Source organism: Salmo salar, chromosome 22 (genome assembly GCF_965601325.2).
Source record: "Salmo salar chromosome 22, fSalSal1, whole genome shotgun sequence".
In the NCBI taxonomy this organism is placed as follows: Eukaryota; Metazoa; Chordata; class Actinopteri; order Salmoniformes; family Salmonidae; genus Salmo; species Salmo salar.
The window spans coordinates 44,685,842-44,711,599 of NC_138312.1; the positions used below are offsets into that span (position 1 = coordinate 44,685,842).

The window sequence follows — 25,758 nt, forward strand, 5'->3', positions numbered from 1 at the left end:
AGTTTGACGATCATGTCAAGTGTTCATTGTTTAACGGTTGCGTTCAACAGCTTGCACTTTCAAAGGAGGTTGTGCTGTGCTGCGATCATGTATGATTGTTGCAGCATTATTGATAATGATCTATCATTATTGTAGGGCGGGTGCTGTCCATACAGCCTGAGTCGAGAGCAGCAGAGATCCATGTAGAGCACAGTAAACAATGTTCCCACTGAGAGCTGGAGACTAACCGACACAGTAGACTCAGCGGACTTCTGGGTTCATGCCCATCCATATGCTGTGTGTTAGGGTGGTGTGTGTGTATGTGTGTGTGTGTGTGTGTGTGTGTGTGTGTGTGTGTGTGTGTGTGTGTGTGTGTGCATGCATGTGTGTGTGTTAGGGAAAAGCAATGCTCCTCCATTAGACTGCACACACTGCTTCAGGAAGCACACGGGAAAAATAAAGGTGTACAGTACTTGATAACTAAACGAGTCACACATCCATTGTAGTGTTTGTAGTGCGTTTAGGACAAGGGAAAAGGAGACCGAGGCTCTGTGACTCTCCCAATATACACACTAGCATACCACTGTGCACTGATTGGGCCATGCATTCTCAGTGGTATGCTAGTATGGACATTGGAACCTAGCCTGGGTGTTGGAGTTTAGGGGGCAGATAAATACAGAACAAAACACAGTCTATTTTATACTATAGCGTCACAAGGGATGCACACACAGTGCAGAGGAGCAGCCACACCCCTATATGAGAAGCACACTCACAGTGTGTTGGTCTGTATAGGGGGAACATACGAGGAGGATCAGGTGTGCTTGGAGTAAATAAGGAATAGCTGAACAAACAACACTCTGTTAAACAGAGCGTGTAGGGGAAGGGTAGGGTGTAGGGAACGGAACAGGCTAAACCCATCACACTCCTTTCGGGTGTGTATAAGAGTCAAATTAGGAGTATGTCCAAAATGGCGCTCTGTTCACAATATAGGCCCAAGCGCAGTACTTTTGGCCAGATCCCAAAAGCTCTGGTCAAAAGTAGTGCACTATATAGGGAAAAGGGTGCCATTTCAGATATGACCTAGGGGTGTGTGGGGGGGGGTCAGAGGGTCTCTTGTGGTCACTGAGGAGACACGACGACATCACACTGGTGGTGACTATGTTGTACACACACGGCAGCCAGGGCAGCGGTGGCAGACATAGGGACAAACCTTGGTCCTCCTGGCGTCCAGCAGCTGTAGTAGCACGGGCGGAACCAACAGAGAGAACACAGTGCATGGAGAACACAGCGTCAGAACAGTCGGCAACATGAAGCGCACGTGGAAAACATATGAGCTACTGTAAGAGCTCCCATGAGAAACGTGAGAACAACGTTGTGAAGAACGTGAGAACAACGTGTGAGGAACGTGAGAAACGTTTCAGAATATTTTCCATTTATTTATTCATCCATCCAGCCCTCAAATCATGTATCACTATCCATTCTGATGTAAATGATACGGTTAGGAACCTCACACAAACACATACTATAATCACTCTAAAACATAATGGAAACCTTAATGGAAAGAGGGAAATTGTGAGGTTATTTGTTGGGGAATACTTCTCGGCATTAAGTCTCACCATATTAATTGATACAAGGCAGAACAAATTCATACTAGTAACCACACACTGGGTACATCTAATAGGTGTGGTATTGTGGGGACGGTTTCCCAGACAGAGATTAAGCCTAGTCCTGGATTAAAAAGCAAGATTAATGAATGTACTTTTAAATCCAGAACTAGGTTTAATCTGGGTCCGGAAAACAGCCCCTATATCAGGGATAATCAACTAGATTCACCTGCGGGCCAATTTTTTCTTGAGTGGATGGTCAGGGGGCTGGAACATAATTACAAAACATTTTACACTGCAAATTGACCTCAAGAAGCCCAAACAGATATAATATTTGACAAACCCCTTGTTCACATTTGTACAGTGCCTTCAGAAAGTATTCAGACCCCTTTACTTTTTACAGCCTTATTCTAAAATGGATTATATAGTTTTTTCCCTCATCAATTTACACACAATATCCCCCATAATGACAAAGCAAAAACAGTTATTTTTAAATTTTTTGCTAATTTACCAAAAAAAAAAATATATATATATATATATCACATTTACATAAGTATTCAGACCCTTTACTCAGTACTTTGTTGAAGCACCTATGGCAGCGATTACAGCCTCGAGTTTTCTTGGGTATGACGCTACAAGCTTGGCACACCTGTATTTGGGGAGTTTTTCCCATTGTTCTCTGCAGATCTTCTCAAGTTCTGTCAGGATGGATGGGCAGCGTAGCTGCTCAAGGACATTCAGAGATATGTCCCGAAGCCACTCCTGCGTTGTCTTGGCTGTGTGCTTAGGGTTATTGTCTTTTATTGTGAACCAGTCTGAGGTCCTGAGTGCTCTGGAACAGATTTTCATCAAGGATCTTTCTGTACTTTGCTCCATTCATCTTTCCCTCTATGCTGACTAGTCTCCCAGTCCCTTCCGTTGAACAACATCCTCAAAGCATGATGCTGCCACCACCATACTTCATCGTAGGGATGGTGTTAGGTTTCCTCCAGACATGACGCTTGGCATTCAGACCAAATAATTAAATCTTGGTTTCATCAGATCAGAGAATCTTGTTTCTCATTGTCTGAGAGCGCTTTAGGTGCCTTTTGGCAAACTCCAAGCGGGCTGTGATGTGCCTTTTGCTGAGGAGTGGCTTACATCTAGCCGCTCTACCATAAAGGCTTGATTGGTGGAGTGCTGCAGAGATGGTGGTCCTTCTGGAAGGCTCTCCCATCTCCACAGAGTAACTCTGGAGCTCTATCAGAGTGACCATCGGGTTCTTGGTCACTTCACTGACTAAGGCCCGTCTCCCCTGATTGCTCAGTTTGGCTGGGCGGCCAGCTCTTGCTGGTTTCAAACTTCTTCCAATTAAGAATGATGGAGGCCACTGTGTTCTTGGGGATCTTCAATGCTGCTGAAATGTTTTGGTACCTATCCCCAGATCTGTGCCTCGAGACAATCAAGTTGTAGAAACATCTCAAGGATGATCAATGGAAACAGGATGCACCTGAGCTCAATTTTGAGTCTCATAGCAAAGGGTCTGAATACTTATGTAAATAAGGTATTTCTGTTTTAGTTTTTTTTATACATTTGCAAACATTTCTAAAAACCTGTTTTCACTTTGTCATTATGGGGTATTGTGTGTAGATTAATGGAAAAACATGTAATCCATTTTAGATTAAGGCTGTAACGTTACAAAATGTGGAAAAAGTCAAGGGCACTGAATACTTTCCAAATGCACTGTACATGATTACATATATATCTCTATTATGCGTAGGAATACTTTGGAACTGAATTCTTAAATTAAAATCCCTTGGAGCTGATTTGCTAGTGTTTTTACAGTGTTTTATGTACAACAATTTAAGAAAAAAAAACGTTGCTCTGAAAACTTGTTTGGAGAACCCTGCCCTATTTGTGTTAAGCCTGTGCTGTGGTAGTATGTTCTTCCAACCAGCAGAGGGTAGTGGTCCCTTTAGCAGGGTGCTGTCTCTAATGGACTGCCAGTATCTCATATTTCCACTGCGTTGGGCAACACTCCCTCATGTAAGCATCCCAGCCTTCTTGGGCCAGTACACTGAAACCATTTAAAACCTGTCAAATCTTTAGTTACACTCACAAAACCACATTCACACATGCTCAACCAGTCTTCTGCTATCCGCTCTCTTCCTCACACTTATTCACTATTGCCTCTCTTTATCTCCCTCTCTCACACTCACGCCACCTCTCTTGCCCTCTTTCCCTCTCTCTCTCTCTCTCTCTCTCCTCTCTCTCTCTCTCTCTCTCTCTCTTCTTTTTTCTCTCTTTCAAATATAGAGGCACATATACACACACAGCAGACACACCATAAAATAGACAAAACATGGATTCCATATTGTCGATAAAACACCATAAATACTGTGAGACCAAATAAGAGGTGTTTGAAAAGGAGACATTAAAAGTAAATATGCAGAGGGTAAGATGTATGTTTACACACAAGTCACATGTTGAACAATCATCATTTATTCATCAAAATGCTGTAGGTATACGAAGTAACAATAAATTAGTGGAAATTCATTTATCCTGACATTAGTTGTAAACATATTTATTCAGATTATTATTCCCAGCTAGTCAGAAACATTATGTATGAATGTATTCGTTTATTCAGTAACATTATTAAATAAATGTATTAGTGTAGTCAGTAACATTATGTATGAATGTATTAGTGTAGTCAGTAACATTATGTATGAATGTATTAGTGTAGTCAGTAACATTATGTATAAATGTATTAGTGTAGTCAGTAACATTATGTATGAATCTATTAGTGTAGTCAGTAACATTATGTATGAATGTATTAGTGAAGTCAGTAACATTATGTACAGTACAGTATCCTCTCCTCCTCTCCTCCCCTCCGCTCCCATCCTCCCCCATCCTCTCCTCCCTCATCCTCCCCTCCTCTCCTCTCCCCAACCTCCCCCCTCTCCTCCCTCATCCTCCCCTCCTCTCCTCCCCATCCTCCCCCCTCTCCTCCTCTCCCATCCTCCCCTCCTCTCCTCATCCTCCTATCCTCTCCCCATCCTCCCCCATCTTCCCCTCCTCTCCTCTCCCCATCCTCCCCCCTCTCCTCCTCTCCCATCCTCCCCTCCTCTCCTCATCCTCCTATACTCTCCCCATCCTCCCCCATCTTCCCCTCCTCTCCTCTCCCCATCCTCCCCCCTCTCCTCCTCTCCCATCCTCCCCTCCTCTCCTCATCATCCTATCCTCTCCCCATCCTCCCCCATCTTCCCCTCCTCTCCTCTCCCCATCCTCCACCCTCTCCTCCCCCATCCTCCCCTCCTCTCTTCCCCATCCTCCCCTCCTCTCCCATCCTCCCCTCCTCTCCTCATCCTCCCCTCCTCTCCTCCACCATCCTCCCCTCCTCTCCTCCCAATCCTCCCCTCCTCTCCCACCCTCACCTCTTCTCCACCCCATCCTCCCCTCCTCTCCCGTCCTCCCCTCATTTCCTCTCCCCATCCTCCCATCCACTCCTCTCCCCATCCTCCTCCCCCTATCTCTGCCCCATCCTCCCCTCTCCAGAGGCAGCCTTAGACTGGGCTCAGTCTCAGGCCCACAGGGGCCGTGGCTTGTCAGTCGTGACAGATATTACAGCAGATATTGGGTGAGGGGGAAGGTTGAGGGGGAGGCTGTCAGTCTCCAGAGAGGGCTTCTGTTTCACTGCAGATCCTGTAAGTCTGTAAGCGAGCTTGTGAGGCCTGATGAACACAACACACGGACTCCATCTCCTTGGTTCAAGGAGAGGCACTGGGTAATATCGGCTGTCCTCCCTTATACCTCCTTAAATACCCCAAGGAGCAAGGGACAGGGAGGAGACATATCACTACTGTGACTCAGTTGGTAGAGCATGAAGCTTGCAAGGGCACAATTCTGGGTTTGATTCCCGCTGGGGCCACCCATATGAAAATTGATAAACTTCTGCAAATTGGCAGGGGATTGCACATAGTTGGCAGTGCAGTTTAAATTATTGGTTTGAGTGTACACCCCCCCCAAAGGGCAGATACACATAAACACCCTGACATCTGTGTGCCGGGAGCTGAGGTGGTAGCTGCTGCATCCCCCTGAGTGTGTTTTATCAACCCTGTGTGTGTGTGTTTTATCAACCCTGTGTGTGTGTGTGTGTGTTTTATCAACCCTGTGTGTGTGTGTGTGTTTTATCAACCCTGTGTGTGTGTGTGTGTTTTATCAACCCTGTGTGTGTGTGTGTGTGTGTGTTTTATCAACCCTGTGTGTGTGTGTGTGTGTGTTTTATCAACCCTGAGTGTGTGTGTGTTTTATCAACCCTGTGTGTGTGTGTGTGTGTGTTTTATCAACCCTGAGTGTGTGTGTGTTTTTTCAACCCTGAGTGTGTGTGTGTGTGTGTGTGTGTTTTATCAACCCTGTGTGTATGTGTGTGTTTTATCAACCCTGAGTGTGTGTGTGTGTTTTATCAACCCTGTGTGTGTGTGTGTTTTATCAAATCTGAGTGTGTGTGTGTGTGTTTTATCAACCCTGTGTGTGTGTGTGTGTTTTATCAACCCTGAGTGTGTGTGAGTGTGTTTTATCAACCCTGTGTGTGTGTGTGTGTTTTATCAACAGTAGTATATAACTGCCTTCAGGGGCAGAACGCAGATTTTTTTACCTTGTCAGCTCGGGGATTCGATCCAGCAACCTTTCGATTACTGGCCCTCTAACCACTAGGCTACCTGCCGCCCCTGAGCATTGCATGAAAATTCATAGTATATAGATGTGCCTCTCCCTCTTCCTCTCCCTGTGCCTCTACCTCTACCTCTCCCTGCCTCTCCCTCTTCCTCTCACTCTCTCTCTTCCTCTCTCTTTGCCTCTGCCTCTTCCACTTCCTCTCTTTCTTCTTCTGCCTCTGCCTTTCCCTCTGCCTCTGTCTTTCCCTCTCCCTCTCCCTCTCGCTGCCTGTACCTCTCCCTCTTCTTCTCCCTGCCTCTCCCTCTTCGTCTCTGCCTCTGTCTCTCCCTCTTCCTCTCCCTGCATCTCCCTTTTCCTCTTCCTCTTCTTCTTCCTCTGCCTCTCCCTCTCCCTCTTTCTCTCCCTCTTCCTCTCCCTCTGCCTCTTCCTGCATCTCCCTCTCCCACTCTCTCTCCCTCTCCCTCTCCCACTCTCTCTCCCTCTCTCTCTCTCCCCCTCTTCCTCTTCCTCACCCTCTTCCTCTCCCTCTTCCTCTCCCTCTTCCTCTTCCTCTGCCTCTGCCTCTGCCTATACCTCTCTCTTTGCCTCTGCCTCTCCCTCTCCCTCTACCTCTGCCTCTTCCTCTCCCTCTGCCTCTCCCTCTTCCTCTCCCTATGCCTCTCTCTTTGCCTTTGCCTCTCTCTCTCCCTGCCTCTCCCTCTGCCTCTCCCTCTACCTCTGCCTCTTCCTCTCCCTCTACCTCTGCCTCTTCCTCTGCCTTTCCCTCTCCCTCTCCCTCTCCCTGCCTGTACCTCTACCTCTTCTTCTCCCTGCCTCTCCCTCTTCCTCAACCCTGCATCTCCCTTTTCCGCTTCCTCTTCCTCTTCCTCTCCCTCTTCCTCTGCCTCTCCCTTTCCCACTCTCTCTCCCTCTCCCTCTTCCTCTTCCTCTTCCTCTTCCTCTTCCTCTCCCTCTGCCTCTGCCTATACCTCTCTCTTTGCCTCTGCCTCTCCCTCTCCCTCTGCCTCTCCCTCTTCCTCTCCCTCTTCCTCTCCCCATGCCTCTCTCTTTGCCTTTGCCTCTCTCTCTCCCTGCCTCTCCTCTGCCTCTTCCTCTCCCTCTACCTCTGCCTCTTCCTCTCCCTGTCTCTCCCTCTGCCTCTTCCTCTCCCTGTCTCTCCCTCTGCCTCTTCCTCTCCCTCTGCCTATGCCTCTCCTTTTTCTCCTTTTCCTCCTTCTCCTTCTTCCTCTCCATGTCCCTCTCTGTCTGGTGCATGTTCTAAACCAGATGCCTTGTGAAGTACTAGGTGACTATGGAAAGTGTTGGTCAGAGCATAATGGACTACTAGGCCATAATGTAGGTCTACAATATTTCTCAGTCCTGGTCCTGGGGACCCTCTTGCCCTAGCACTAACACACCTGATTCAACTAATGAACTCATCACCAAGCCTTTGATTTGAATAAGGTGGGTTAGTGCCAGGGCCAGGATTGAGAAACACTAATGTAGGACTGTTAGACATCACAGTAAGGACTCACATTGAGGGGATGGTGGCCTAGATGTCCTGGATATAGCAGATAAATGATGCTACTTGACATACCATCATTCATTCTTAATTTCTGGGCAGGCCAGTCATCCGTTTGCTGACAGGGGCTGCATGCATCAGTGACAGGTTTCACCATCATGGAGAGTAGCACAACCTGTTACTCACACACACAGAGAGGTTCAAAACAACAGGAACACACTGGCACAGGCTTCCACTAGAGATGGATCTGTGGCTTTCCCACCCGACCCCATAAGCATAAAAAATTATGAAATGGATACCCGTTCTGAATGGACCAGAGGACAGTCAGACCGGTTCCGAAAAGGCCTGTGGAAAAACATACCCCAAAATACTTATTACTTATTGAGATCCGAGAGACCCGTTCAGATCCGAGAGACCCGTTCAGATCCGAGAGACCCGTTCAGATCCGAGAGTAGAAAGAGAGAGAGAGAAATAAACCAGCGCCATCAATAAACAAATGATATTGGCCAAAACAGTTACATGTCCTAAACCCTAGAGAGACCGAGAGAAAGATGCCATGTTCCCAACACCAAAATGCATTTCTTTCAATTTGCCAGATAAGCTACTACTGCAAAACAGATTGTGCCTTCAGAAAGTATTCACGACTCTTGACTTTTACCACAGTTTGTTGTGTTGTGTCACTAGCCTACAATCAACTCCCCAAAATGTCAAACTGGAATTATATTTTTTGAAAACAAACTAATAAAATATTAAAAGCTGAAATATATTGAGTCAATAAGTATTAAACCCCTTTGTTATTGTAAGCCTAAATAGGTTCAGGAGTAAAAATGTGCCTAACAAGTCACATAAGTTGCATGGACTCACTCAGTAATAGTGTTTAACATGATTTTTTAAATAAATACCTCATCTCTGTTCTCCACACATACAATTATCTGGAAGGTCCCTCAGTCGAGTAGTGAATTTCAAACACAGATTGAACCACAAAGACCAGGGAGGTTTTCCAATGCCTCGCGAAGAAGGGTGAAGTTATGAATTACACTTTGGATGGTGTATCAATACACCCAGTCACTACAAAGACACAGGCATCCTTCCTAACTCAGTTGCCAGAGAGGAAGGAAACTCAGGGATTTCACCATGAGGCTAATGGTGACTTTAAAACAGTTACCGGGTGCAATGGTTGTGATAGGAGAAAACTGAGGATAGATAAACAACATTGTAGTCACTCCACAATAATAACCTAATTGACAGAGTGAAAAGAAGGAACCCTGTACAGATACTAAATATTCCAAAACATGAATCCTGTTCGCAGTAAGGCACTAAAGTAACATTTTAAAAAATGTGGCAAAGAAATTAATGTCCTGAATACAAAGTTTTATGTTTGGGGCAAATCCAACACAACACATCACTGAGTACCACTGTTCAAGAATGGTGGTGGCTGCATCATGTTATGGTTATGCTAGGGAGTTTAGGATAAAAATAAACGGAATAAAGCTAAGCACAGGCAAAATCCTAGAGGAAAACCTGGTTCAGTCTGCTTTCCAACAGGTACTTGGACACAAATTAACATTTCAGCAGGACAATAACCTAAAACACAAGGCCAAATCTACATTGGAGTTGCTAACCAAGGTGACATTGAATGTTCCTGAGTGGCCTAGTTACAGTTCTGACCTAAATGGGCTTGAAAATCTATGGCAAACTTGAAAGACTGTCACGTCCTGACCAGTAAAGGGGTTATTTGTTCTTATAGTTTGGTCAGGACGTGGCAGGGGGTATTTGTTTTATGTGGTTCAGGGTGTGTTTGAGTATGTGTTCAGGTAGAGGGGTATTTGATTTATTAGTCTGGGGTTTTTTGGTTAGTTCTATGTTGTTAGTTCTATGTCTGTGCTAGGGTATTGTATTTCTATGTTTAGGTAATGGGGATTGGGGCCTTCAATTGGAGGCAGCTGTCTATCGTTGCCTCTGATTGACGATCCTATATTTAGGAGTGTGTTTGTTTTGGGGTTTGTGGGAGATTGTTTCTTGTTTTGCTGTGTGCCTGACGAGACTGTCTAGTTCGTTTGTTTTTGTATACGTTGTTTGTGTTTTTCCTTCTTCACTAATAAAAAGAAGATGTGTATACATTTTCCCGCTGCGTTTTGGTCTACACCCTATGACACTCGTGACAAAGACAATGATCAACAACCAACTTGACAGAGCTTGAAGATTTATTTAAAGAATAATGTGTAAATGTTGTATATTCCAGGTGTGCAAAGCTCTTAGACTTACCCATAAAGACTCACAGCTGAAACTGTTTCTGTTTCCAAAGATGATTCTGTTTCCTGTTTCCAAAGATGATTCTGTTTCCTGTTTCCAAAGATGATTCTAACCTATATTTATGTATTTACATTTCAATCAATTTGCTAAATTTCTAAAAACATGTTTTACTTTGTTTTACTTAGGTTATTGTGTGTAGATGGGTGAGATTTTTCATTTATTTAATCCATTTTGAATTCAGGCTGTAACAACAAAATGTGGAATAAGTCAAGGGGTATGAATACTTTCTGAAGGCACTGTAAGTTACCCATTTTATTGACTTGCAATAAACTGACACAGATTACAAGGCACTGTAAATTACCTGTTTTATTGACTTGCAATAAACTGACACAGATTAAAAGCTCTCGCAGGTTTCATCACCTCACACACATTAAATTAACAGAGGACGTGTCCAATCAGGTCCAGTCGGTAAATCAATTTTAATTGCACATACCCGAGACCCTTGACAATTACAGTGCATTCGGAAAGTATTCAGACCCCTTGACTTTTTCACATTTTGTTACGTTACAGCCTTATTCTGAAATGGATTCAATTGTTATTTTGCTTTATCAATCTACACACAATACCCCATAATGACAAAGCGAAAACAGGTTTTTAGACATTTTTGCAAATGTATTAAACATAGAAATATATCAGACCAGACCCAGATCTGAGACAGAAATGTAAATTTGGGACCAGGACCTGCTCGGGTCAGATATAAGAATTCAGGTCTGTTAGACCCATGAAGACCTCTAGTTCACACACACAAGCATGCACATATGTACGCGCACACACACACGCGCACACACAGACACTCTCAGCCACCACAAATGCACACACATGCACGCACACATTGTCATGCTGTATGAACACGCACACTCGCACACACTGAAGGCTTTTGAGGTTCAGGTGAAAGACACAGTCATCTGCTTCAACATTACTATTCACTCATACCACTGACTACTTCAGTAGTAAGAACTTCACCAGAGGAATACAAGGCATTTCCCTGCTTCAGTTCAGCTTAAAGCATCTGACTAAAATTGATCTAGAATCAGCCATATTGACCTGAGATGACAAATACAAATTCACACAAATGGCTGAAATGCATTGTGACTCTTTTGCTGTGGCTACGGCTGGCTGTGGCTACGGCTGGCTGTGGCTACGGCTGGCTGATCATTCCCTGGGAGCCGACCGGGAGCATCGGACCGGGAGCATCGGACCGGGAGCATCGGACCGGGAGCATCGGACCGGGAGCATCGGACCGGGAGCATCGGACCGGGAGCATCGGACCGGGAGCATCGGACCGGAACCGGGGAACGTTTCCATCTGGAACACTCTGACAACTCCACTCCACTTCGTTAAACCAAGGAGCTCTATGAAGGCCAAGCGCTGCAGAGCGTTACTCCAGCCGGATCGATAATCCCAGACCTGCTCACTGGCTCCAGGAATGTACTGTTCAGTCCAACTGTCTCATGCCTCAGCTGTGCATAATGGATAGATGGCGGACAAGGAAACACAAGCTGATCTGGTATGCTTTGACTAACCTACCCTTATTTCTACTCTACTCATCTCTCATATCTCTAATATCCTCTCTCTCTTCCATTATTTCCTCCCTTCTCATGAATCATCCTTCTTGAACTGTCTTTTCCCCCTCCCTTCCTCTCCACTCATCCCCTCATCCCATCCCCTCCCTTCCTCTCCACTCATCCCCTCCCTCCCTCCCTCCACTCATCCCATCCCCTCCCTTCCTCTCCACTCATCCCCTCCCTCCCTCCACTCATCCCCTCCTTCCCTCCACTCATCCCATCCCCTCCCTTCCTCTCCACTCATCCCCTCCCTCCCTCCCTCCACTCATCCCATCCCCTCCCTTCCTCTCCACTCATCCCCTCCCTCCCTCCCTCCACTCATCCCATCCCCTCCCTTCCTCTCCACTCATCCCCTCCCTCCCTCCACTCATCCCATCCCCTCCCTTCCTCTCCACTCATCCCCTCCCCTCAACTCCTCCCCTCCTCCCCTCTCCACTCATCCCCTCCCCTACACTCATCCCTCCCCTCTTCTCTACTCACCCCCTCCTCTCCTCTCCACTTATCCCCTCCTATCCATGCATCCCCTCCTCTCCAGTCATCCCTTCCACTCTTCCATCCATCTTCCTCTCCTCTGATCTAGACTTAAACCCTGTCTGTGATATGGAGCTAAGATGTTACTCACTCTAATGAGGCCTCTCATCTCCTCACTTCTCTCTCTCTCTCTCTCTCTCCCTCTCTTCCATTTCCTAAGCATCAAAATATCACCCATTGCTAACTCACTCTTCTGATGTCCTTTCTACACCTCTCCTCCTCTTTTCCCATCCTCCCTGGTTTAAACCTGTCATGTTAAAAGCTCAGGTTAAAACTAGATGTCACAGGAATATCTGTCTGTCAATACAGGAGGAGTGTTTAATCCCAGGGTCCTTAGTTTAGTGATGAGCTTGGAGGGCACAATGGTGTTGAACGCTGAGCTGTAGTCAATGAACAGAATTCTCACGTAGGTGCTCCTCTTATCCAGGCGGGAGAGGGCAGTGTGGAGTGCAATAGAGATTGCATCATCTGTAGATCTGTCGGGGCGGTATGTGCAATGGAGTGGGTCCAGGGTGTCTGGGATGATACATATTCATAAGATTACTGAACATCCATGACTATTAAATTATATATTATATTGCACAATACTCTAATCGTCTTTGATTAGCACACATTCTGTTCATCTTTGTTAAAAATAAATACAAGCCTACCACACCCATGAACAGTGGGCACAACAACACATTTGTAACCATCCTGCAACCACAACCACACAGGTACACACACACACACACACACACACACACACACACACACACACACACACACACACACACACACACACACACACACACACACACACACACACACACACACACACACACACACACACACACACACACCTGGTTACAGGCTAGTTGGATCTAAGGAGCACTGAGGCTGAGCGAGGGGGCTGGCTGCTGGCCATTATAATGCAGAACTGCCGACAGGAAAGAGAACTGTTCCCCTGCTGTGAGACTAACACTGCCACTACAAATCAGTGTGTGTGTGTGTGTGTGTGTGTGTCTGTGTGTGTGTGTGTGTGTGTGTGTGTGTGTGTGTGTGTGTGTGTGTGTGTGTGTGTGTGTGTGTGTGTGTGTGTGTGTGTGTGTGTGTGTGTGTGTGTGTGTGTGTGTGTGTGTGTGTGTGTGTCTTCACACGTAAGATGAGACGACTAACAGAAGATTACAGATCAGAGAAATATGGCAGTTTAGCAGGAACCAACAATCTCATCTGTGGAAACTGTGTGGCAGTGGTGTGTCTGGGCATAAACACAGCAGTGATATGTGAGTCTATCCTCCATTTTGGGGATTGTGATGATGGTTGCTGACTGCCTGGCTCAGCAGCAGAGCTCCAGCAGCTCCAGCCCAGCTATAACAACATGTACACACACACATTGTTACACACACACACACACACACACACACACACCACACACACACACACACACACACACACACACACACACACACACACACACACACACACACACACACACACACACACACACACACACACACACATTGTTACAAACAAAGGGACAAACACACACACATACACACCACTATGAGTTGGGATGGCAGTGTTTGACAGCGTGAGTGGGCTCAACTCAACTGGATGACTTACAGTCAACAAAACCGGAACTGATGCTAAATAGTGACCCCGAGTTTATGCTAAATAATGACCCAGAGTTGATGCTATATAATGACCCCAAGTTGATGCTAAATAATGACCCCGAGTTGATGCTAAATAATGACCATGTGCTGATGCTAAATAATGACCATGAGTTGATGCAAAATAATGACCATGAGCTGATGCTAAATAATGTTCATGAGCTGATGCTAAATAATGACCATGAACTGATGCCAAATAATTACCATGAGTTGATGCTAAATAATGACCATGAACTGATGCTAAATAATGACCATGAACTGATGCTAAATAATGACCATGAGTTGATGTTAAATAATGACCATGAGCTGATGCTAAATAATGACCATGAACTGATGCTAAATAATGACCCCGAGTTGATGCTAAATAATGACCATGAGTTGATGCTAAATAATGACCCTGAGTTGATGCCAAATAATGACTCCGAGTTGATGCTAAATAATGACCCTGAGTTGATGCTAAATAATGACCCTGAGTTGATGCTAAATAATGACCCTGAGTTGATGCTAAATAATGACCCTGAGTTGATGCTAAATAATGACCCTGAGCTGATGCTAAATAATGACCATGAGCTGATGCTAAATAATGACCCCGAGTTGATGCTAAATAATGACCCTGAGTTGATGCTAAATAATGACCCTGAGTTGATGCCAAATAATGACTCCGAGTTGATGCTAAATAATGACCCTGAGTTGATGCTAAATAATGACCCTGAGTTGATGCTAAATAATGACCCTGAGTTGATGCTAAATAATGACCCTGAGTTGATGCTAAATAATGACCCAGAGTTGATGCTAAATAATGACCCTGAGTTGATGCTAAATAATGACCCTGAGCTGATGCTAAATAATGACTATGAGCTGATGCTAAATAATGACCCTGAGTTGATGCTAAATAATGACCCTGAGTTGATGCTAAATAATGACCCTGAGTTGATGTTAAATAATGACCATGAACTGATGCTAAATAATGACCATGAGTTGATGCTAAATAATGAACATGAGCTGATGTTAAATAATGACCCTGAGTTGATGCTAAATAATGACCATGAACTGATGCTAAATAATGACCCCGAGTTGATGCTAAATAATGACCCTGAGTTGATGCAAAATAATGACCCTGAGTTGATGCCAAATAATGACCATGAGCTGATGCTAAATAATGACCATGAGTTGATGCTAAATAATGACCCTGAGTTGATGCTAAATAATGACCATGAGCTGATGCTAAATAATGACCATGAGTTGATGCTAAATAATGACCCTGAGTTGATGCTAAATAATGATCAAAATGGTGAATGTTCAAAATGCTGTGGCCAAAGCATCTACAGTAGCATTACCTTCAGCTTAGCTAAAACCCACAGGGTGCTGCATGATTTGATGATAAGGTACCATTAGTTGAAAACTAGCTTTTCAAAGAAACAGATCTAGGCTAATTGTGAGTCGTTTGAGTGGGTTTGAATCATGCGTTGAGTCATATGAGTGAGTTTTGTCCGCTACAACGATGATGTAAGAAAGAACACACTCTGTGTTTTCAGTATATAAAAAATGTATAATATTTGCTTTGGCTAATAGTGGGCTGCTAGAACAGACGGACTGAGCTAAAATCAGGCTGGTAAGATTTCTTGGTCATGATGTAATTTACTCTCTTCAGGCAGCAGCTCAACAAGTCTATTGGGTGAGGAACTCTTCCACCATCCAGAACCACCGTACTGGTGTGTGTGTGTGTGTGTGTGTGTGTGTGTGTGTGTGTGTGTGTGTGTGTGTGTGTGTGTGTGTGTGTGTGTGTGTGTGTGTGTGTGTGTGTGTGTGTGTGTGTGTGTGTGTGTGTGTGTGTGTGTGTGTGTGCCTTACAATGCCCCAACCGCAACCCTCTGAATCAAGATACAAGTGAACAATTACACCGGCAAGACACAGCTGCTTTTTATTAGCCAAATGTAATTCATTAATGTAGGCTAACTCTGTCTCCAGGGAGGGAGATGTCATTCACAGCAATCAGAGCAAGACTGTTGTCAGAGAAGAAGACGCAAACTGAGAGGATTTACTCCGCCTACACACACACACGCACGCATGCATGTACGCACACACACACACACACACACACACACACACACACACACACACACACACACACACACACACACACACACACACACACACACACACACACACACACACACACACACACACACACAAAATAGCCTCCAACACTCTACTCAACAAATTGGATGCAGTTTATCACAGTGCCATCCGTTTTGTCACCAAAGCCCCATATACTACCCACCACTGCGACCTGTATGCTCTCGTTGGCTGGCCCTCGCTTCATACTCGTCGCCAAACCCACTGGCTCCAGGTCATCTACAAGTCTCTGCTAGGTAAAGCCCCGCCTTATCTCAGCTCACTGGTCACCATAGCAGCACCCACCCATAGCATGTACTCCAGAAGGTACAGAGAGGGAAAAAAGTATTTGATCCCCTGCTGATTTTGTACGTTTGCCCACTGACAAAGAAATGATCAGTCTATAATTTTAATGGTAGGTTTATTTGAACAGTGAGAGACAGAATAACAACAAAAAAATCCAGAAAAACGCATGTCAAAAATGTTATAAAATGATTGTATGATTACTGTATTATTGATTGTATGTTTGTTTATTCCATGTGTAACTCTGTGTTGTTGTATGTGTCGAACTGCTTTGCTTTATGTTGGCCAGGTCGCAGTTGTAAATGAGAACTTGTTCTCAACTAGCCTACCTGGTTAGATAAAGGTGAAATAAATAAAAAATTAAAATAAAACACACACATCATACACTGTAGATGTCACTAAATCTATACATCATACACTGTATGTAGGCTCTGCCTCTTGTATGAGATAAATCTATACATCATACACTGTATGCAGGCTCTGCCTCTTGTATGAGATAAATCTATACATCATACACTGCATGTAGGCTCTGCCTCTTGTATGAGATAAATCTATACATCATACACTGTATGCAGGCTCTGCCTCTTGTATGAGATAAATCTATACATCATACACTGTATGTAGGCTCTGCCTCTTGTATGAGATAAATCTATACATCATACACTGTATGTAGGCTCTGCCTCTTGTATGAGATAAATCTATACATCATACACTGTATGTAGGCTCTGCCTCTTGTATGAGATAAATCTATAAATCATACAGGTGTGTCTTATCCCCTTATGTATCCTCATATCCTTTACTTCTCATGTGATAATGACAAGGTCACCACACACACCCTCAATGCACTGTATGAAAACAAGACATCCTGGATGTTAGATATACACTACAAGGCCAAAAGTCGAATATTAATATGGAGTTGGTCACCCACTTATTGCTATAACAGCATCCACTCTTCTGGGAAGGCTTTCCACTAGATGTTGGAACATTGCTGTGGGTACTTGCTTCCATTGAGCCACAAGAGCATTACTGAGGTCAGGCGCTGATGTTGGGCGATTAGGCCTGGCTCGCAGTCGGCGTTCCAATTCATCCCAAAGGTTTCGATGGGATTGAGGTCTGGGCTCTGTGCAGGCAAGCCAAGTTCTTCTACACCGATCTCGAAAAACCATTTCAGTATGGATCTCACTTTGTGCACGGGGGCATTGTCATGCTGAAACAGGAAAGGGCCTTCCCCAAACTGTTGCCACAAAGTTGGAAGCACAGAATCGTCTAGAATGTAATTGTATGCTGTAGCATTAAGATTTCCCTTCACTGGAACTAAGGAGCCTGAACCATGAAATACAGCCACAGACCATTATTCCTCTGTCGGACTGCCAGATGGTGAAGAGTGATTCATCACTCCAGAGAATGCGACGCTTGGAATTGTGCATGGTGATCTTAGGCTTGTGTGCAGCTGCTCAGCCATGGAAATCAATTTCATGAAGGCCCCGACGAACAGTTCTTGTGCTGTCATTGCTTCCAGAGCAAGTTTGGAACTCGGTAGTGAATGTTGCAACCGAGGAAAGGTGATTTTTACGAGCTAGCTTCAGCATTACGTGGTCCTGTTCTGTGTGCTTGTGTGGCCTACCACTTCGTGGCTGAGCCGTTGTTGCTCCTAGACATTTCAAGTTCACAATAAGAGCACTTACTGTTTATCGAGGGACCTCTAGCAGGGCATACATTTTATGAACTGATTAGTTGCAAAGGTGGCATCCTATGGCGGTGCCATGTTGAAGGTCACTGAGCTGTTCAGTAAGGCCATTCTACTGCCAATGTTTCTCTAGGGAGATTGCATGGCTGTGTGTTCGATTTTATACACCTGTCAGCAACGGTTGTGGCTGAAATAGTCGAATCCACTAATTTGAAAGGGTGTCCACATACTTTTGTATATATAGTGTATTATGTCATTATCATCTGGCTTTGCCCATATTGTTCGGTATACAGATCTATCTATTTCCATCTAATCAACCTTCATTTCATAATGTATGTCAGAGAAATCCCATATGGTGCCCTGCAGGAGACCGAGAAAAGAGAGACGGAGAGGGTAGGGGGTGATATAGAGTGGTCGAGTGGAGGAGAAAAGAGAGAGGGGGGTCAGGAAGAGACAGAGGGAGGGAGATAGATGGGGTAAAGAGACAGAGGGAGGGAGATAGATGGGGTAAAGAGGAAAAGAAAATGACAGACAGACAGACAGACAGACAGACAGACAGACAGACAGACAGACAGACAGACAGACAGACAGACAGACAGACAGACAGACAGACAGACAGACAGACAGTCCCCCCTACCACACGGAACCCCACTAATCAACAGACGGAAATGCACGAGGTGGCTAAAAACAGACCTCCCTCCATCTTCTGCCAGCTTGCTACCTATGGCCCGGCTAGCTGTCTGAATCTCACTTGGACATTTATGATCACTCGACTAAGCATGTCTCTCCTTAATGTCAATATGCCTTGTCTATTGCTGTTTTGGTTAGTGTTTATTGGCTTATTTCACTGTAGAGGCTCTAGCCCTGCTCATTATACCTTATCCAACCTTTCAGTTCCACCACCCACACATGCTATGACATCTTCTGGTTTCAATGATGTTTCTAGAGACAATATCTCTCTCATCATCACTCAATGCCTAGGTTTACCTCCACTGTATTCACATCCGACCATACCTTTGTCTGTACATTATACCTTGAAGCTATTTTATCGCCCCCAGAAATCTGCTCCTTTTACTCTCTATTCCGGACGTCATAAACGACCAATTCTCATAGCTTTTAGCCGTACCCTTATCCTACTCCTCCTCTGTTCCTCTGGTGATGTAGAGGTGAATCCAGGCCCTGCAGTGCCTAGCCCCACTCCTATTCCCCAGGCGCTGTCTTTTGATGACTTCTGTAACCGTAATAGCCTTGGTTTCATGCATGTTAACATTAGAAGCCTCCTCCCTAAGTTTGTTTTATTCACTGCTTTAGCACACTCTGCCAACCCGGATGTCCTAGCCGTGTCTGAATCCTGGCTTAGGAAGTTCACCAAAAACTCTGAAATCTTCATCATTAACTACAACATTTTCAGACAAGATAGAACGGCCAAAGGGGGCGGTGTTGCAATCTACTGCAGAGATAGCCTGCAGAGTTCTGTCCTACTGTCCAGGTCTGTACCCAAACAATTTGAACTTCTACTTTTAAAAATCCATCTCTCTAAAAACAAGTCTCTCACCGTTGCCGCCTGCTATTGACCACCCTCTGCCCCCAGCTGTGCTCTGGACACCATATGTGAACTGATTGCCCCCCATCTATCTTCAGAGATTGTGCTGCTAGGTGACCTAAACTGGGACATGCTTAACACCCCAGCCATCCTACAATCTAAGCTTGATGCCCTCAATCTCACACAAATTATGAATGAACCTACCAGGTACCACCCCAAAGCCATAAACACGGGCACCCTCATAGATATCATCCTAACCAACTTGTCCTCTAAATACACCTCTGCTGTTTTCAACCAAGATCTCAGCGATCACTGCCTCATTGCCTGCATCCGTAATGGGTCAGCGGTCAAACGACCTCCACTCATCACTGTCAAACGCTCACTGAAACATTTCAGTGAGTAAGCCTTTCTAATCGACCTGGCCCGGGTATCCTGGAAGGATATTGACCTCATCCCGTCAGTAGAGGATGCCTGGCTATTTAAAAAAAAATGCCTTCCTCACCATCTTAAATAAGCATGCCCCATTCAAATATTTAGAACCAGGAACAGATATAGCCCTTGGTTCTCTCCAGACCTGACTGCCCTTAACCAATACAAAAACATCCTGTGGCGTTCTGCATTAGCATCAAACAGCCCCCGTGATATGCAACTTTTCAGAGAAGTTAGAAACCAATATACACAGGCAGTTAGAAAAGCCAAGGCTAGCTTTTTCAAGCAGAAATTTGCTTCCTGCAACACAAACTCAAAAAAGTTCTGGGACACTGTAAAGTCCATGGAGAATAAGAACACCTCCTCCCAACTGCCCACTGCACTGAGGATAGGAAACTCTGTCACCTCTGATAAATCCACTATAATTGAGAATTTCAATAAGCATTTTTCTACGGCTGGCCATGCTTTCCACCTGGCTACCCCAACTGCAGTCAACAGCACTGCACCCCCCACAGCTACTCGCCCAAGCCTTCCCCATTTCTCCTTCTCCCAAATCCAGTCAGCTGATGTTCTGAAAGAGCTGCAAAATCTGGACCCCTACAAATCAGCCGGGCTAGACAATCTGGCCCTTTCTTTCTAAAATTATCTGCCGAAATTGTTGCAACCCCTATTACTAGCCTGTTCAACCTCTCTTTCGTGTCGTCTGAGATTCCCAAAGATTGGAAAGCAGCTGCTGTCATCCCCCTCTTCAAAGGAGGGGACACTCTTGACCCAAACTGCTACAGACCTATATCTATCCTACCCTGCCTTTCTAAGGTCTTCGAAAGCCAAGTCAACAAACAGATTACCGACCATTTTGAATCCCACCGCACCTTCTTCGCTATGCAATCTGGTTTCAGAGCTGGTCATGGGTGCACCTCAGCCATGCTCAAGGTCCTAAATGATATCGTAACCGCCATCGATAAGAAACAATACTGTGCTGCCGTATTCATTGACCTGGCCAAGGCTTTCGACTCTGTCAATCACCACATCCTCATCGGCAGACTCAATAGCCTTGGTTTCTCAAATGATTGCCTTGCCTGGTACACCAACTACTTCTCTGATAGAGTTCAATGTGTCAAATCGGATGGCCTGTTGTCCGGGCCTCTGGTAGTCTCTATGGGGATGCCGCAGGGTTCAATTCTTGGGCAAACTTTTTTATCTGTATACATCAATGATGTTGCTCTTGCTGCTGGTGAGTCTCTGATCCACCTCTACACAGACGACACCATTCTGTATACTTCTGGCCCTTCTTTGGACACTGTGTTAACAACCCTCCAGACGAGTTTCAATGCCATACAACTCTCCTTCTGTGGCCTCCAACTGCTCTTAAATACAAGTAAAACTAAATGCATGCTCTTCAACCGATCGCTGCCTGCACCTGCCCGCCTGTCCAGCATCACTACTCTGGACGGTTCTGACTTAGAATATGTGGACAACAACAAATACCTAGGTGTCTGGTTAGACTGTAAGCTCTCCTTCCAGACTCACATCAAACATCTCCAATCCAAAGTTAAATCTAGAATTGGCTTCCTATTTCGCAACAAACAACACCATAGCAGCACCCACCTGTAGCACGCGCTCCACCAGGTATATCTCTCTGGTCACCCCCAAAGCCAATTCCTCCTTTTGCCGTCTCTCCTTCCAGTTCCCTGCTGCCAATGACTGGAACGAACTACAAAAATCTCTGAAACTGGAAACACTTATCTCCCTCACTAGCTTTAAGCACCAGCTGTCAGAGCAGCTCACAGATCACTGCACCTGTACATAGCCCATTTATAATTTAGCCCATACAACTACCTCTTCCCCTATTGTATTTATTTATTTATTTTGCTCCTTTGCACCCCATTATTTCTATTTCTACTTTGCACTTTCTTCCACTGCAAATCTACCATTCCAGTGTTTTACTTGCTATATTGTATTTACTTTGCCACCATGGACTTTTTTGCCTCTACCTCCCTTATCTCACCTCATTTGCTCACATTGTATATAGACATATTTTTCTACTGTATGTTTGTTTTACTCCATGTGTAACTCTGTGTTGTTGCATGTGTCGAACTGCTTTGCTTTATCTTGGCCAGGTCGCAATTGTAAATGAGAACTTGTTCTCAACTTGCCTACCTGGTTAAATAAAGGTGAAATAAAAATAAGACAGACAGACAGACAGACAGACAGACAGACAGACAGACAGACAGACAGACAGACAGACAGACAGACAGACAGACAGACAGACAGACAGACAGACAGACAGACAGACAGACAGACAGACAGACAGACAGACAGACAGACAGACAGATAGATAGATAGATAGATAGATAGATAGATAGATAGATAGAGAAGAGCAGACAGGGAGGGTGAAAGAGAGATCGAGGGTGCGAGAGGGAGAGAGTCTCAGACATTGCTTTGTCCTTGACATTCCTCTCCAGTCCTTGAACCTCCTGCAGACTGGAGACATGGGAGTGATGTAACTAGGCCACTAACTCCACACCCTCACAACCAACATACAGAGACACAGGGGGAAGGCACAGAGACCAATCAAGTCACATTTGGCTGTGGACATAGCCCTTACATCATCCATCCGTGGGTCTGGTGTGTGGATATATAAGAATGTCTCATTGTAATGACTGGAATGGAATGAATGGAAAGATATCAAACACATGGAAACCATTCCATTCACATGGATACCATTCCATTCACTACATTCTAGCCATTATTATGAGCCAGTCCTCCTATATCTCCACCCACCAGCCACCACTGCTGTGGCCAAAGCCCTAAAATCAGCTGTGGCAGTATTGCAGCCTAACAATCACTTGGGCACAATCTCTTGGGCACAATTTGGATAAAGCCTCCAGAAAAACAAACCAGGATGAACCAGGATGCTTTTACAAAGTGCAATATTTGATATACTGTACAGTGTGTGGTGTGCTGCACTGAAACGTAGAGTTGCGAAGTTGTACTTAATTATGATGATTTTACCACAGTAAGATACTGTAGAATCTAGATAGATTATTTTACAAGCTTCTTACTGCATGCGTATCCACCTCCCTCCGTCCATACCTCCCATACATTCTGAGGACTCCTCTAAATGGGGGAGGAGTGGGTTATGAAACATTTAGGACCACCAACACCTCTTTCCAAAAAGGTTTCCACATGTATTAAATAAACATGACGGTGTGATAATTATTGGACATCAGGGAGTAGAGACAGAGAATACCTTGGGACAAAAAGAGAATAGTTAGAGTGACGAGACAGGAACGAGAACAGTGAGAAACTGTTCCCTCCTTCCCTGTGGCTCAGTTGGTAGAGCATGGTGTTTGCAGCGCCAGCATGGTGTCAGGGTTGTGGGTTCGATTCCCACGGGGGGGCCAGTACAAAAAAATTTATGAAATGTATACATTCACTACTGTAAGTCGCTCTGGATAACAGCGTCTGCTAAATGACTAAAATGTAAATGTAAGAAACTGTGACAAGAAAGGAGAGAGATCCAGAAAGAAACATAGAGAGAGGGGACAGATGTCGGAGTGAGATGTAAAGGGAGATTGACTTGTAGAAGTGCACACTAATCCTAGTACACACTATCAAGTGTGCACTTCCAAGTCTATACTACCAAGTAGTAGCGGAGGGGAGAAGGTATGTTGTGTTCTAACCTGGTTCTCCTCGTGAGTCACCCTCATCTGCTCCTTGAGGACGGAGGTGCGTGCCGCCTCCTCTTTACGTATCATCCTCTCCTTCTTCAGCTCGGGGCTCCAGAAGCTCTTGATGCTGTTGGTAGACGAGCCCAGCTTGCTGTCCTTCAGGTCCAGCTCTCTCCTCAGCAGGTCGTTCTCCCGCTGCATGTCCCGGAGTGTGGCCTGCATCTCCAGCAGCTCCCCCCCACCACCACGTACCGCCTGCCGCAGCAGGGCAGACGGCACCCCCTGGTGGTGGTGGTGGTGCTGCAGCATGGACAGGGAGCCTAGGTCGCTGTAGGACAGCAGGTCAGTGTGGTGGCCCAGCCCCACCGTGGCGATGTTGGGGCTGCTGCCCATGGCCGTGACACGCCCCCCATACATGGCCCGGTTGGAGGCACGCCCCAGCGTCATGGTGCCCTTGGGGTAGGTGGCGGTGGAGCCCACTCCCTCATGGTCGCTCAGATACATGGGCCCGGATGTGGCGTAGGCAGCGTTCAGCGACTGGATGTTCTCCATGGAGAGCGTCTTGCCCCCTCCACTGCTCCCACCCCCACTACTGGCCCGCCGGTGGCCCAGCCTGGGGGACCTAGGCAGTCGTGGGGACCGTGCAGGGCTGCTCTCGATGTGGCCTACTGCTCGGGCACTGCCGTACATGTCCTGGGTGAGGGAGGTGTGGCCTGGGCTGGCCGGACGCACGCCACAGGGTCCTTACCAGGGGTGCGCTGCAACGATCACAGTGTACCCTCTCTCTGCGAGACACATAGGTGGCTCACTGCATGCCTGTGTGGGTGGAGGGCCTTAACGTCGACAGATCTGTGGAAATGGGAGAAGAATTTGTCATCATAATGACAAGAAATCTGCTGCATATTTTATGTGTTAGATAAAATAAAATAACTTCAAAAGCATATACAAAAAAACATTCCTCTCTCTCTCTCACACACACACACACACACTAACCCCCCTGTAGGGTTTGGTGGGTGTGGTGTTGTAAAGAGCTGCTCTCCTCCCGTTCACATTGACAGCTGGGTGAGTGAGTCACCAGCCTGTGGCTCTGTGGGTTTATTTTACAGGAAAGGATTCCAATTCTAAGTGAACCCACTGGTAATCACAGCATCACCCTGGTTTCCCCCGGCCCAGGCACTCATCCCAGTCCTATTAGTGCTGACCCAGTCAGAAAGCAGAGAACACCTATCCTACTGTGCATAGTAGTACATAGTATAGCAACTATATTATCATAAAGGCATAAAACCACGTGCCATGCCCATCTGACACTCCGAGGCAAATGATATTCAATGAGGGGCTATACGTTCAATGGAAAATAATGAACAACGTGGAAGGTGTGTTCATCAAGGAACTGACCTTCCATGGAGTTGCATTATTTTCCAGAGAACGCAAAGAGCCCCGAGTTGATGATCCCTTTTATACCATGGCTATTTAACCTTTATTTAACTATGCAAGTCAGTTAAGAACAAATTCTTATTTACAATGACTGCCTACCAAAAGGCAAAAGGCCTCTTATATAGAAATATAGGACAAAACACACATCACGACAAGTGAGACAACAAACACTACATAAAGAGAGACCTAAGACAACAACATAGCAAGGCAGCAACACATGACAACACAGCATGGTAGCAACACAACATAACAACAACATGGTAGCAACACAACATGGCAGTAGCACAACATGGTAGCATCACAAAACATGGTACAGACATTATTGGGCACAGACAACAGCACAAAGGTAGAGACTACAATACATGTTTATTTTAAACATAACCATTATTTAGAATGACGGCCTACGCCAAATCTGTACGACACTGGGCCAATGGGACTCCCAGTCACGGCCGGATGTGATACAGCCTGGATTCAAACCAGGTACTATTGTGACGCCTCTTGCACTGAGATGCAGTGCCTTAGACCGCTGCGCCACTCGGGAGCCCCATCAAGCAAAGCAGCCACAACTGTCAGTAAGAGTGTAAATGATTGAGTCTTTGAATGAAGAGATTAAGATAAAACTGTCCAGTTTGAGTGTTTGTTGCAGCTTTAACACATTTGCCTCAGGAAATGTGTTCAACATCCACTGAAGTAGCTAGCAAGTTGACTAGATAGCTATAGTAGTTGCGGTGGTAACCAAACAAACAGACTAGTTTATCTAACCAAAGAATCAGTCCTA

At 45.4% G+C, this 25,758-nt stretch overlaps 1 protein-coding gene across 1 annotated transcript in view; it reads right to left on the reverse strand.

Annotated features, from left to right (window-relative positions):
* Positions 1–25,758, reverse strand: part of erc2 (ELKS/RAB6-interacting/CAST family member 2) — a 73,159-nt gene that overhangs the window by 39,692 nt on the left and 7,709 nt on the right. Inside the window, exon 2 of the mRNA XM_082967505.1 lies at positions 23,559–24,395. Within this exon, the coding sequence (XP_082823631.1) occupies positions 23,559–24,236 (678 nt within the window). The 5' untranslated portion in view covers positions 24,237–24,395. The remainder of the gene's footprint in view (positions 1–23,558; positions 24,396–25,758) is intronic.